Source organism: Cucurbita moschata, unplaced genomic scaffold, assembly GCF_002738365.1.
Source record: "Cucurbita moschata cultivar Rifu unplaced genomic scaffold, Cmos_1.0 Cmo_Scf00009, whole genome shotgun sequence".
Classification (NCBI taxonomy): Eukaryota; Viridiplantae; Streptophyta; class Magnoliopsida; order Cucurbitales; family Cucurbitaceae; genus Cucurbita; species Cucurbita moschata.
In genome coordinates this window covers 2,298,976-2,311,852 of record NW_019268525.1, presented here as the reverse complement: position 1 = coordinate 2,311,852, position 12,877 = coordinate 2,298,976, and the positions used below count along the sequence as shown (strand labels likewise).

General features: G+C 37.8%; 3 protein-coding genes across 3 annotated transcripts; all 3 read left to right on the top strand.

The window, feature by feature from the left end:
• Window positions 1-2,054: 2,054 nt before the first annotated feature.
• On the top strand, window positions 2,055-5,866 carry LOC111447949 (probable zinc metallopeptidase EGY3, chloroplastic). Its single transcript, XM_023087356.1, has 6 exons — window positions 2,055-2,863; window positions 3,133-3,330; window positions 3,650-3,874; window positions 4,290-4,528; window positions 5,148-5,302; window positions 5,383-5,866. Exons 1-6 carry the CDS (start codon window positions 2,315-2,317, stop codon window positions 5,736-5,738), a joined length of 1,722 nt encoding a protein of 573 aa, XP_022943124.1. The 5' UTR covers window positions 2,055-2,314; the 3' UTR covers window positions 5,739-5,866.
• Window positions 5,867-5,985: 119 nt separating this feature from the next.
• On the top strand, window positions 5,986-7,953 carry LOC111447012 (F-box protein SKIP22-like). The gene has a single exon (XM_023085966.1). It carries the CDS (start codon window positions 6,231-6,233, stop codon window positions 7,599-7,601), a length of 1,371 nt encoding a protein of 456 aa, XP_022941734.1. The 5' UTR covers window positions 5,986-6,230; the 3' UTR covers window positions 7,602-7,953.
• Window positions 7,954-9,082: 1,129 nt separating this feature from the next.
• On the top strand, window positions 9,083-11,726 carry LOC111447383 (tubulin alpha chain-like). Its single transcript, XM_023086526.1, has 4 exons — window positions 9,083-9,325; window positions 10,077-10,311; window positions 10,403-10,773; window positions 10,864-11,726. The coding sequence occupies exons 1-4, from the start codon at window positions 9,233-9,235 to the stop codon at window positions 11,515-11,517; spliced, it is 1,353 nt and encodes a 450-aa protein (XP_022942294.1). The 5' UTR covers window positions 9,083-9,232; the 3' UTR covers window positions 11,518-11,726.
• Window positions 11,727-12,877: the final 1,151 nt, after the last annotated feature.

Below are 12,877 nucleotides of genomic sequence, written 5' to 3'. Positions count from 1 at the left end.
ATTTATATATATATATATATATATATATATATATATATATATATATATATATATATATATATATATATATATCCGTACACTTTGGATTAAGTTTTAATTATACTTAGTATATTAGTTAATTTATTACTTAGTATATTAGTTAATTTATTGACTTTAATTGTTAAAATTATTTAAATTTGTTTTCTTACCATAAAAATTTAACACGGTGACGAACTATACTTTAAGAATGGAATCACGAGAAACACAACGACATCATTTAGGTGAAATAATTTTGCTATTTATGCCCAAATGTTGACATGTTTGAGAGGATTTAATCATTTTGAAAATAGTGAACGATATTGTCTGCACTCATTGCTAATAGATATTATTCGCTTTGGTCCTTTACACATCATCATCAAATTCACTGTTTTTAAAATCGTGTCTACTGGGATAGGGTTCCTCTCTCCAACTAGTGCGAGATCTCTTGGAGGGCCAACACCTTGTTGGCACATCGATCGAAAATTTGGCTTTGATATAATTTGTAACCGTCTAGAGTTCGTGCCAATATATATTTTCCACTTTGACCCATTACATATCGCCGTCAACCTCACAATTTAAAAAACGTGCATATTAGAGAGAGATTTCCACATATTTATTAGCAATGTTTCGTTATTCTCTCCAACCAATGTGGAATCTCACAATGGGTCGTTTTCGGCATTTTCAATTAACAAAAAATAGTATCATCAAATAAATCCAAAACAATCAAATCTAGGTGATTCGTCAAATTATCCCCCGGTGGGTCTCCGAGAACAATTTACCCGGAGACCACTTTAATTTATAACTCTCATCGTAAAATATGAAATTAAATCTATTGGACAATATTTTAGAGATAATTTTTTTAACGTCTACTCATATTGTTTTTATAACACACCGTAGCTGTTAACTCGTACGTTCACATCTTAAATTTTGGTTACTTTTCTCGATACTTTGTAATATTGACCCGATTTTATTCTTTTACGGGCTCCTCCCACGTAATAAAGTTTAAAATTGGTCAATTAAATGAGTTTTTTTATAGANTTCTCAATATATTTGAATGGCATCTCACATTAACTTGGGAGGTAAAGGATCTATTGGACATCACCTTAATGTACCATCCCTTCAAGAATGTAAAAGTCCTACTATGGAAAAGCCTCATCATGGTTTTCGTTTGGAACCTATGGAGAGAAAGAAATGAAAGACAAAATATTCACGGAAAGGACACAAACTTATACAAAACTCTTCGACAATGATGTTTACCAAGCTATATCTTAGTGTAACTGTCTAATATTTTTACTTCATATAGCTATACCTCCATTGTAAATTGCAAAGTTCTTTTGTAAACATCATGGGTATTACATCCATTTTGTAAATTTGAATCATCAATGAAATTGTTGCTTTAAAAAAAAAAAAAAAAAAAAAAAAAAAAGCATCAGCCAATCAAGTCAATCCCAACCACCCAAACTAGATAAAATCAAAGTCAATTATTTGATTTTTGGATCAATTATTTTCTTAACACTGCCACCTGGCAGCTTTCGGGAAGTTAACAACATTTTCGTCTTCGAGGACACGTGGCAATCATTTGACGCCGGTTATATAGTTTTCATACGTTGTCAAAATCCAGTCCATCCCGCATCTATATTTTAATATATTTATTTAAAATACCAATTTTTTTTTATAATAAAGTCCGTCTAAAATATAATATTATTATCTTAAAATCACAAATTTATAGATATTTTTTTAGTTATTAATAAAAAGTACTTAAAAATAAGTTCAAACTTCAAAATAATAATAATAATAATAATAATGAAAAAAGTTAGTTAGAGATATTTTTATTAATTAAATTGTAGTATTCTTATCTACTTCAGAATTTCAATTTAAATAATAGTCTAAAATATTTTTATACATAATTTATATTTAAAAACTAAAAATAATTTTATTAAAAGATATTAAAAAATAGAAAATAAATTGTAAATTAAAAAATAGAGTGAGCTGAGTTATTAACTCCCACTAAGTACTGTTTACATCGTTAATCAGAGATTAACATCGACTCGGATGAACAGCAAAACAGCTCGAAGAAATTCGCCAGTGAAAAATCTACAAATTTCATTTCAGCCGCACAAATTCTAGTCTCATGTCCCACAGATTTCATATGAATCATCGTGTTCTCCATTCTTCTCCAAGATTCTAGGCCCGTCTTGTAGTACTTCTCTGATCTTTTTATTTTCCTCCGTTACTCCATGGATTTCTCAATCCCCAAACTCGAACTTGAAACTTCCGATTTCGAACCAGTTCTCATATGGCCGCTCTTTCAATCGCTTCAAATTCATGGCTCATCAGTCACAAGGAAAGGCCCTATCGAAGCTGCTCAGTCGCCAAGCCTTATAGTAAGAGTCCATTAGGGCGTAAAACTGAGGGATGCTTCCTCACAGTTTCCAGACCGATTGCAAGAAATCGGTTAAGATTCTCCGCCAGAGATGATTCGGAAAGTGAGCCGTCGTCGTCGTCTTCGGTCGCGGTGGTTTCCGATGAGCGGGAGGGCGGAAACGACAGCGAGAAGGCGGAAGTGTCTGCCGGAGGAGATGAGATTGAAGAGAAGGAGAAACAGCAGGAAATGGATTGGAAGACGGACGAGGAATTCAAGAAATTCATGGGAAATCCTTCGATCGAAGCTGCTATAAAGCTGGAGAAGAAGAGGGCGGATCGGAAGCTGAAGGAGCTTGATCGTGAAGGCGCTGATAATCCGATTGTAGGATTGTTCGCTAGAATTGCACGCGAAAATTTGGCAAAAGAGAAAGAGAGATTAGAGAAGGCTGAAGAGACTTTCAAGGCTCTTGATCTTAACAAGGTATGCATCTTTTTCTCTCCATTCTTTTATGCGAAATATATGAAGGTAGTTGCCAAATGTTAAAGTATCATATTGAAATAAAATACTACAAAAATAATTGTAAATACTAAAGAACAAAAATTACAAAAAGTATCATACATTAAATTTTCCATATATATTTTGTTACAGACGAATTATGTGCGTTTATTTGGTCCCTAGAACAAATTTTTCATGGTACGAACTGAGCCTTTTGAGTATGAACGACATTAAGGAACTTCTTTAATTTGCAGTTAAAGGGTTGCTTTGGATTCAACACATTTTTTGCAACGGATGTACGTAGATTTGGAGATGGAGGTATTTTCATAGGGAACTTGAGGAGACCCATTGAAGAGGTGATTCCCCAGTTGGAGAAGAAGCTGTCCGAGGCAGCAGGGAGGGAGGTAGTCCTGTGGTTCATGGAAGAAAAAACTGATGACATTACAAAACAGGTAGAATCCAACTCTACAACACCACAGTTTCATAATGGAATGTAGATGTTTATACTAATCTACTGTTAACATATACACGAGAAATTCGAGCTCAAAGGAAATGGTTCATGTCATGGTGACCACGTATCTAAATTTTGATCGCGTACTAGTTACCTTGACAACCAAATGTGCTAACGTTAGACAGTCATACGATTATACGGTGAGCTATAAAAAGTCTTAACAAAATATCGAGATGATATTGATTGAAAATGGGTCCTTGACGTTCGATCGTAGTCAATATTTAGATCTTTCGCTTACGTGTTGTTGGAATGTGTTATAGGTCTGCATGGTGCAACCCAAGGCAGAAATAGATCTTCAATTTGAGTCTACAACGCTGAGTACTCCATTGGGGTATTTTAGTGCAATAGCTTTGTGCGTTGCAACCTTTGGGACTATTGCGTTGATGAGTGGCTTCTTCCTAAAACCTGGTGCTACCTTTGATGACTATATAGCTAATGTTGTTCCCCTTTTTGGTGGCTTCATCTCCATCTTGGGAGTTTCAGAGGTATACTTTTCTCCACCATTCTCTCTATGTATTTTCGATTAGCTAGTTAGAATTTGGGAGGAGGCGGTTGAGAATTCATAATTTAGAGTAGGATCGTTCTAAGTTCAACATGTATGGTGGAGGTTCGACATTTTGGTCGAAGATCTGAATATTGTTCTTTTGACAAATGGTTTCCATTTCCCTTCAAAAGCTTTGTGCAAGATTGAACATCTTTTGGAGATGCCCCAAATCTTATGTGAGATCCCATATCGGTTGGAGAGAGGAACGAAGCATTCCTTATAAGGGTGTGGAAACCTCTCTCTAACCAACTTGTTTTATTAAAATTTTGAGGGAAGCCTCGAAGGGAAAGTCCAAAAATGACAATATCTGCTAACGGTGGGCTTGGTTTATCTCACAACGGGCTTGTGATTTGCAGATAGCAACGAGAGTAACAGCAGCTCGTTATGGCGTGAAGCTAAGCCCTTCTTTTCTTGTGCCTTCCAATTGGACGGGATGCTTAGGAGTGATGAATAACTATGAATCACTACTTCCAAACAAGAAAGCACTCTTCGATATTCCAGTAGCACGAACTGCCGCTGCGTATTTAACGTCACTGGCGCTTGCAATCTCTGCTTTTGTGATTGATGGTGGCTTTAATGGCGGTGACAATGCATTGTAAGTTAAGCCTTCTCTGGTAGTGTAGCCTCTCTCTGTGATAGCGAGCTTTTTATTCTAACAACAAGCTGAGGCGCATATAAGGTTTTAACGTCTGAAAACTCAAACATTAGATTGTTGACTATCCTCAAGAATGAATTTGTGATATCCCACGTTGGATGAGGAGATAAACGAAACATTTTTTATAAGGGTGTGGAAACCTTTTCCTAATAGGCACGTTTTAAAAACCTTGAGGAGAAGCTCGAAAGGAAAAGTCCAAAGAGGACAATATCTGCTAGTAGTGGGCTTGGACTGTTATAAATGGTATCAAAGCCAAACACCGGGCGGTGTGCCAGCGAGGACGCTGGGCCTCGAAGGGGGTGGATTGTGAGATCCCACATCGGTTGGGGAGGAACACAAAACATTTTTTATAAGGGTGTAGAAACTTCTCTCTAGTAAATGCGTTTTAAAAACTTTGAGGGGAAGCTCGAAAGGAAAAGTCCAAAGAGGACAATATCTACTAACGGGTGAGATCTGTTCATAGAACAAGTGATTGAAAAAACTTAATCCAGAAAACCTTTATCAGAGTGTGAGATCTGTTCTATTCAGTTCTTGATGATTCAGTTTCCTTCATTTGCAGGTATATCAGACCCCAATTCTTCTTCAACAACCCTTTGCTTTCTTTTATCCAGTTTGTTATAGGACCTTACACAGATGACCTTGGCAATGTACTGCCCTACGCAGTGGAAGGTGTAGGGGTCCCTGTGGATCCCCTTGCTTTTGCTGGCCTTTTAGGTACTTCCCATCTTCCCCACATGAACACATTGCAAACCTCATTACAAGTCTCTTACACTCCTCCATGTTCTTTTCTACAGGGATGGTAGTGACATCTTTGAACTTGTTGCCGTGTGGGAGGCTCGAAGGAGGCCGCATTGCGCAAGCCATGTTCGGGAGAAGCACTGCAGCCCTACTGTCGTTTGCTACATCACTCGTACTCGGTATTGGTGGATTGAGCGGGAGCGTCCTATGTTTGGCATGGGGTTTGTTTGCAACGTTCTTTCGAGGTGGTGAAGAGATCCCTGCAACAGACGAGATCACACCACTAGGAGATGATCGGTATGCTTGGGGCGTCGTCCTCGGCCTCATTTGCCTCCTCACCCTGTTCCCTAATGGTGGAGGTACATTCTCGAGTTCATTCTTTAGTGCTCCATTTTTTAGGGGTGACATATGAAGTGTACATACGATTCTCACTTGCTAATAGTCGAACGTGAGAGAGCACCAAACTGACTCTACGAAGGATAGAGGCCACGTTTTTTTACATAGAAATTCTAGTCATCAAATTACTCTAATTTTAATATAGCTTGATAGTAAAAAAAAAAATAATAATAATAATAATGTTCTTAGAAATTTGAATTTCTACCATTATATTTTTATTATTTTTAGAAATAATTTAAATCTTTATTTATTTCATGAAATTGCATTAGGTTATAGTTTGGAATTCCTCTTATAAAAGGAATTGGGAAGATTCCATTACGTTATACCGCGAAATAAAACAGAAATAACGCTAAAAGCGGTCTTAGTGGCACAGAATATATAAACCAACCAACTCAACGAACCGCTTCATTTCTTCCTCCCAAGAACGAATTTGAAATCGGCGATCTCCAGTTCTAATAACCAGATTTGAATTGGAAGAAACCCTGTCAAGAAAGGGCCAAATTCAGCCATGAAATTGCGGCTGAGATCCCTAGATTTCCAAGAGACCGTCGGAATTGAAGTCCCCGATCAATGTTCCTTCGAGCACCTGAAACTTACGCTCCTCCAAACACTCTCGTCTTCCGTTTCCGCCGATTCTCTTCATCTCTCTCTCAATCAAAAAGACGAGCTCCAAGTATCATCGGAGGAGGATTCGCTCTGCTCCATTGGTATTACTTCCGGTGATCTTGTTTTCTTCACTTTTAATTCTTCGCAATTTCCCCCTCGGGGAGAGAGGTCGATTCAATCTTCTCCAGGACCTCTTCCTGATGTTTATCCACAAGATTCGTCTTCGTCGCGACCGCAGGTTGAAGGAGAGCAAATTCAGGGTAGCGATTTTGACCTTAAAGATCCTAGGTTGGAGAATTTTGAACCTGTATTCCTCGGACCCGAGTCTTTGGATGCGGAAGCAACTACCGGTGGTACGATCGAGGAAGAGGAGAGAATCTTGGAGTCAGATTCCGAAGAAATGAACGCCGAGGATGAACCGATCGGAGATGTGGAAAAGAAATGTTCAAAGCCGATTTTCTTGAGGAGAGTGATGGAGGAGGAGTTAGGCTATGGTGATTGTAATGCTCACAAGCTTTTATTAACTGCCGTTCACGCTGTACTCTTGGAATCTGGATTCGTTCTGGTTGGTCCTATTTTAGGTTCTGAGATTAGCCGTATCCACATGCCGGAAGACTGGCCTTCGCGATCATTTTCGATCTCACTCCGGTACACTTTACCTCAACTTTTGGCCGAAGAAGGCAAAAACTCCATTAAAACCGAGGTAGTTTTATTGAAGTTTCAGAGTTTGGGGAACTTTCTTAATGTTTATGGATCTCTTAGCTGCAGTAAAGGATCAGATGTTTATAGTGTATCTTTGGATGAAAGAAAATTTACACCCAATCTTCTTTCGATTTGGATGGATCCAGTGTCCAGCCACATAATAGACGAACACGAAGAGAATCCAGAGAGGCAAGTTCTTGAATTCTGGAAGATAGTGAAGGATGCTATTTCATTCCCACTCTTGATTGATCTCTGTGAAAAAACTGGCCTGTGTCCTCCTTCAAGCTTTATGCAACTTCCAGAGGATTTGAAGCTGAAGATCTTGGAGTCTCTTCCTATTGAGGACATTGCAAGTGTTCAATATGTGTGTACTGAATTGCGTCAATTGGTATCCAGTAATGAGCTATGGAAGGTGAAGTTCAATCAAAAACTTGCTTTAGGGGAGGGTGCTGTTCTTCCAGGAAAGAAAACGCCAGCATCGCGCAAACCTGAACATAGACTTCCACGACGAGTTGCTCGGATTCCGAGGCGAAACGCTTTCATGTCGCATTCTCGTTTGAGAGGACGATGAGTAGTGAAATCTGAGTTCCATTTAGGCAGGTTTTTGCTGCAGTTTTGGGTGTTTTAAGCGAATGGAATGAATGAAAGTGTAAGACATCTTGCCATGATGGAGAGATATCAGGTTAGGCCATGGATCTTTGTATATCATGGACCCCTCAAATCTCTTGTTTTTGCATATAAGAAATGATTTTGAGATGCCCTCCCTAACCAAGGAGTTATGTTTAGGCCGTGAGAACATGGTGGGGTCCATGATAAGAAACATTAAATATCTATGGTTCCATATCTCCAAAATCTTCCCACGTGGGACATTTATAAAATTTTTGAAAAATATTATTAAAAATTCCCATAGGTGGAAATTCAAAATTTTGTACTCTATATTAATTGTCCGGTTAAAAAGTGATTTATCCCGCTTCACATTGTACCTCTTCATGAAATTTATAATTATAATTATGTTAATTCATTGTCACGTCAAAGGCCTACGGGTCGTGAACTTCTTTTTTCGAAGAAGAAGCAATGACGGTATCTGGGGAATAAGCATTGGCTAACTCTGTGTCAGTAGTCGCGATAATACAAAGGATGCAAGCGTTATTCGGAATGATTGAGTGTAAAGCGTCTGTAGGTGGCTTTTTAAGTTCGCCGTCAAATCTTATGGCTCAACCCTGGACAGGCGGTGGAAACTATCAAGCTGAAGTACGGTAGGGGTAGAGGGAATTTTCGGTGGAGCGGTGAAATGCGTATAAATCAGAAAGAACACCAACAGCGAAAGCACTCTGCTGCTGGGCTGACACGAGATTAATCACAACACCCACCAACCTAAAATGCAAAAAACAAAAAAGAAAAATAAATAAAGTTAAATTTTAATTTTAGTATCAAACTTATTTACAGTAAATACGAATTGAGTAGTAATTTTTATGTGTTTTTGACTAAAAAAATTAGATATATTTAAATTTGTGTTGTTATGTTCTAACATTTTTTAATGTTGTGAGCTAAAAAATAGTTATAATTTGACTTTAATAGCTTTTAAAGTGTAAATTTCATTTTATATTAATAATTTGTAAGTTTTAATTTGGATTATATTATTTGGACTTAATTTAAAATGGATGATTAATTATTCTAAAATTTTAAATTTAATTGGATGTTTTCCATTTTAAAATTCTTAAAAGTGTAAAGAAACGAATTTAAAGGTTTTAAAATGAAAATTAATTTAAAAATAGTACAAAGTGCCAACCAGGGCCAGCTGTAAGGACCAGATCCAAGCCCACGGCCCGGCCCACGAAATCGACCCATTACCCGCCAATAACTCCAATTCAAATTTTGAAAAAGCGAAAAAGGCGAATCTCCCTAACCATGGTTAAATCTCAACCAACCAGAGTAAACCAACTCAGGCTTAGCTGCCGTCCAATTGTCCCCACAACGGTAAAAAATGTAAACCACTCCCCCTCTTCTTCCGTTTTATTCGGCTCTCACTATAAATACGCTTCTCCATTCATTTCCTTTACGTCTATCCGATCCAAAATAAGGGTTTCTAAGGGGAAGGCGTCTTCACAAACGTCTTTCTTCCTGTCGCGAGATATTTTATTTCTCTTCAGTTCCTTTTCAGATCTCTGTTTCTTCTTCTTCATTCACCGTTCCTAAGCCAAAATGAGAGAGTGCATTTCAATCCACATCGGTCAGGCCGGTATCCAGGTCGGAAATGCCTGCTGGGAGCTTTACTGCCTCGAACACGGTATTCAGGTATCATTCTCTCTGTTTTTGTCCTTCGTTCTCTCGATCTGTATGAAACTGTCGACATTTCTGCATCTGGTTTTGATTTGGCCTGTGTTTTGCTTATTTTTTTGGATTTACACGCATTTCGTTAAGTTTTCACTTCGTATCCTCTGGATCTGTAAGGAGCTGTATGCATCTCTGCAACTGGCGTTGTTTTGGCTTGAGTTTTGCTATTTATGTTCGATTTGTGAAGAGTCTGACTGTTTTCCTTCCGTTCACTCGATCTGTAATGAATTATCCGCATATCTACGCCTAGCGTTGTCTTGGCTGAGGTTTTGTTGTTCTTGAGTGTCTGTGAGTGTTTTATATGGCTTTTTACGAATTATTTGTTCAACTCCGTTTTCACAAATCTTCGTTATCTGTGTTATATACTCGTAAATCAGCTCGATCTCTGTTGTATTCTAGAGTACACTCCATGTATTATTTGAGAAATGGAATGTCGGTTGATCTATATGTCCAGATCTGGTAATGGAGTATCTATCTTAATGAGATTTGTGTGTACACTGTGTTTTCGTTGGTTCTTCCTGTATCCTCGTTACGTGCGTTTGTAACTTTCTTCAAATCCATGTTTTCAACATAAGTCGCACTATCGCTTGTCGTATTTGGTGTTTGAACAATCGATGTATTTATCTTTGTTATATTAAATAATCTTGGTTTAAGAAACTCCTTCGTATGTATTCATCAATTAAACTGACGGAAACGTATTTGTACTGTACAGCCCGATGGCCAAATGCCAGGCGACACTACTACTGGTGGAGGCGATGATGCTTTCAACACCTTTTTCAGTGAAACTGGTGCGGGAAAGCATGTTCCTCGTGCGGTTTTTGTCGATCTTGAACCTACGGTTATTGATGAGGTGAGGACTGGAACTTACCGTCAGCTCTTCCACCCTGAACAACTCATCAGTGGCAAGGAAGATGCCGCCAATAACTTTGCCCGTGGTCACTACACCGGTAATTACTTGGATCTTGATTTCTCTTGATTTGATTATAATTTAATTTAATCTCTTCATTCATTAACGTGTTCTCTTTTATCTTGTTTCAGTTGGGAAGGAAATTGTTGATCTCTGCTTGGACCGAATCCGCAAGCTAGCTGATAACTGCACTGGTCTTCAAGGATTCCTTGTGTTCAACGCTGTTGGTGGTGGTACTGGATCTGGTCTTGGCTCCCTCCTTTTGGAGCGTTTGTCGGTTGACTATGGAAAGAAATCCAAGCTTGGGTTTACTGTTTACCCCTCTCCACAAGTCTCAACTTCTGTTGTTGAGCCATACAACAGTGTCCTCTCAACCCATTCCCTCTTGGAACACACAGATGTCGCTGTGCTCCTTGACAATGAAGCCATTTACGACATCTGCAGGCGCTCCCTTGACATCGAGCGACCGAACTACTCTAACCTCAACCGCCTTGTGTCTCAGGTAGCCATTTAAAATTTCTTAGATCTTATCTTATTTCATACCACTAATAGCCATGATTTTTGTAAACTTATATCTTCTGTATGATTTCAGGTTATTTCATCTTTAACTGCCAGTTTGAGGTTCGATGGTGCCCTTAATGTGGATGTGAACGAATTCCAGACCAACTTGGTCCCATACCCTAGAATCCACTTCATGCTTTCCTCATATGCACCAGTGATCTCAGCCGAGAAGGCTTACCATGAGCAGCTCTCAGTGGCCGAGATCACCAACAGTGCCTTCGAGCCATCGTCTATGATGGTCAAGTGTGACCCCCGACATGGTAAGTACATGGCTTGCTGTCTGATGTACCGTGGTGATGTTGTGCCCAAGGACGTGAATGCTGCTGTTGCTACCATCAAGACCAAGCGTACCATCCAGTTTGTTGACTGGTGCCCCACTGGGTTCAAGTGTGGTATCAACTACCAGCCACCAACTGTTGTCCCTGGAGGCGATCTTGCCCGGGTGCAGAGGGCTGTCTGCAAGATCTCAAACTCAACCAGCGTTGCTGAGGTCTTCTCCCGAATTGACCACAAGTTTGATCTCATGTATGCCAAGCGTGCCTTCGTGCACTGGTATGTCGGTGAGGGTATGGAGGAAGGAGAGTTCTCGGAAGCCCGAGAGGATCTTGCTGCCCTCGAGAAGGATTATGAAGAAGTCGGTGCTGAGTCGGCTGAGGGTGAGGACGATGAAGGAGAAGACTATTGAACATGATGGTATGCTAGATCTCTCCTCATTGTTAGGGGTGGGTTATGTCTGTCCCCCCGTTCGTATGTTGGTGCTGTCTTGTCTGTTATGTGTTTTTTTTTCTTATTATGAAATGTTATCCTGTGATTCTTGTTTCCAAGGCTTTTGTGAACAAACATCTATTATTCTCATTTTAATCAATTTGCCATTTTATTAATGGCTTATTATTTTGCTCATCTAAAGATTTTATACAAATTCTTTAGATCTTAGTCTTCTCTTGGTTTGACTTAATAAATTTAGAGTTTAAAAAAAATAAAAACAAAATGCACAGATCTTAGTCTTATCTTTGGCAAATTAATTCCAAATCAAACCCCAAAATTGTGTTATTTTCTAGGTCGTAATTACAACAAATGTATACTGATTTTGATAAATGTGTAATATGCAAATTACATTTTAGTATGATAAATGTAATATGCAAGTTATTTTAGTATGCAAATTATTTTAGTTCTACCTACCGGTGGTTGGATGGGGATGTAATTGTTGGTCGATAATCTCTATCACTAATACCCCACACAACTACATAATTAAATAAAAAATAAAAAAGAAACTAGCAGAAGGGTATTACCCCACACAACTACATAATTAAATAAAAAATAAAAAAGAAACTAGCAGAAGGGTATTTCTTAAAAGAATTTGACAATAGCGAGAAATGAGGGTGCAACAAATGACCTAAGAGTTTAACTACAAGTTTCTTTATATAGTTTTATGATTTTAAAAGTAGTTTAATAAAAATTTAAAATTTTATTTGATAAAAATTTCCTAAATAATCAAACTATAAATTATGTAAACATGTATTAAATTCTAAGTTTCAAAAAAAGAAGGAAAAAGAAAAATGAAAAAATATAGATACTAAATTTTAAGTTAACCAATAAAAAAGAATTCATAAAAAGACGCACAAGAATGCCTAAAAGTAAAGAATGTAACTTTCAAAAAGAAAATGATGTTGGAGTGTAACTGTGGATTCCCAAAAAAGAAAGGCCCACACGCACCTAAAAGGTTGCCTAAACGTAGTGTCCAAGTCAAGAGTGTCTCTTTATGTTCGATCTACACAAAACTCAAAATTTTAAAGTTCAATTAAAACATCAAAAGCTCAAACCCCCTCCCATCTTTCATAAGCGAAAGATAAAAGTAAAAAGTAAAAAAAAAAATAATAATAATAAAAAAATCACCTAATGCCTTGAGAAATAAAATTATCCATAAACTGGATGGGTAAATTCTACTAAAAAGTAAAAAAATAAAGTCACCTAATGCCTTGAGAAATAAAATTACCCATAAATTGGATGGGTAAATTCTACTAAAACGTAAAAAAAAAAAAAAAAAA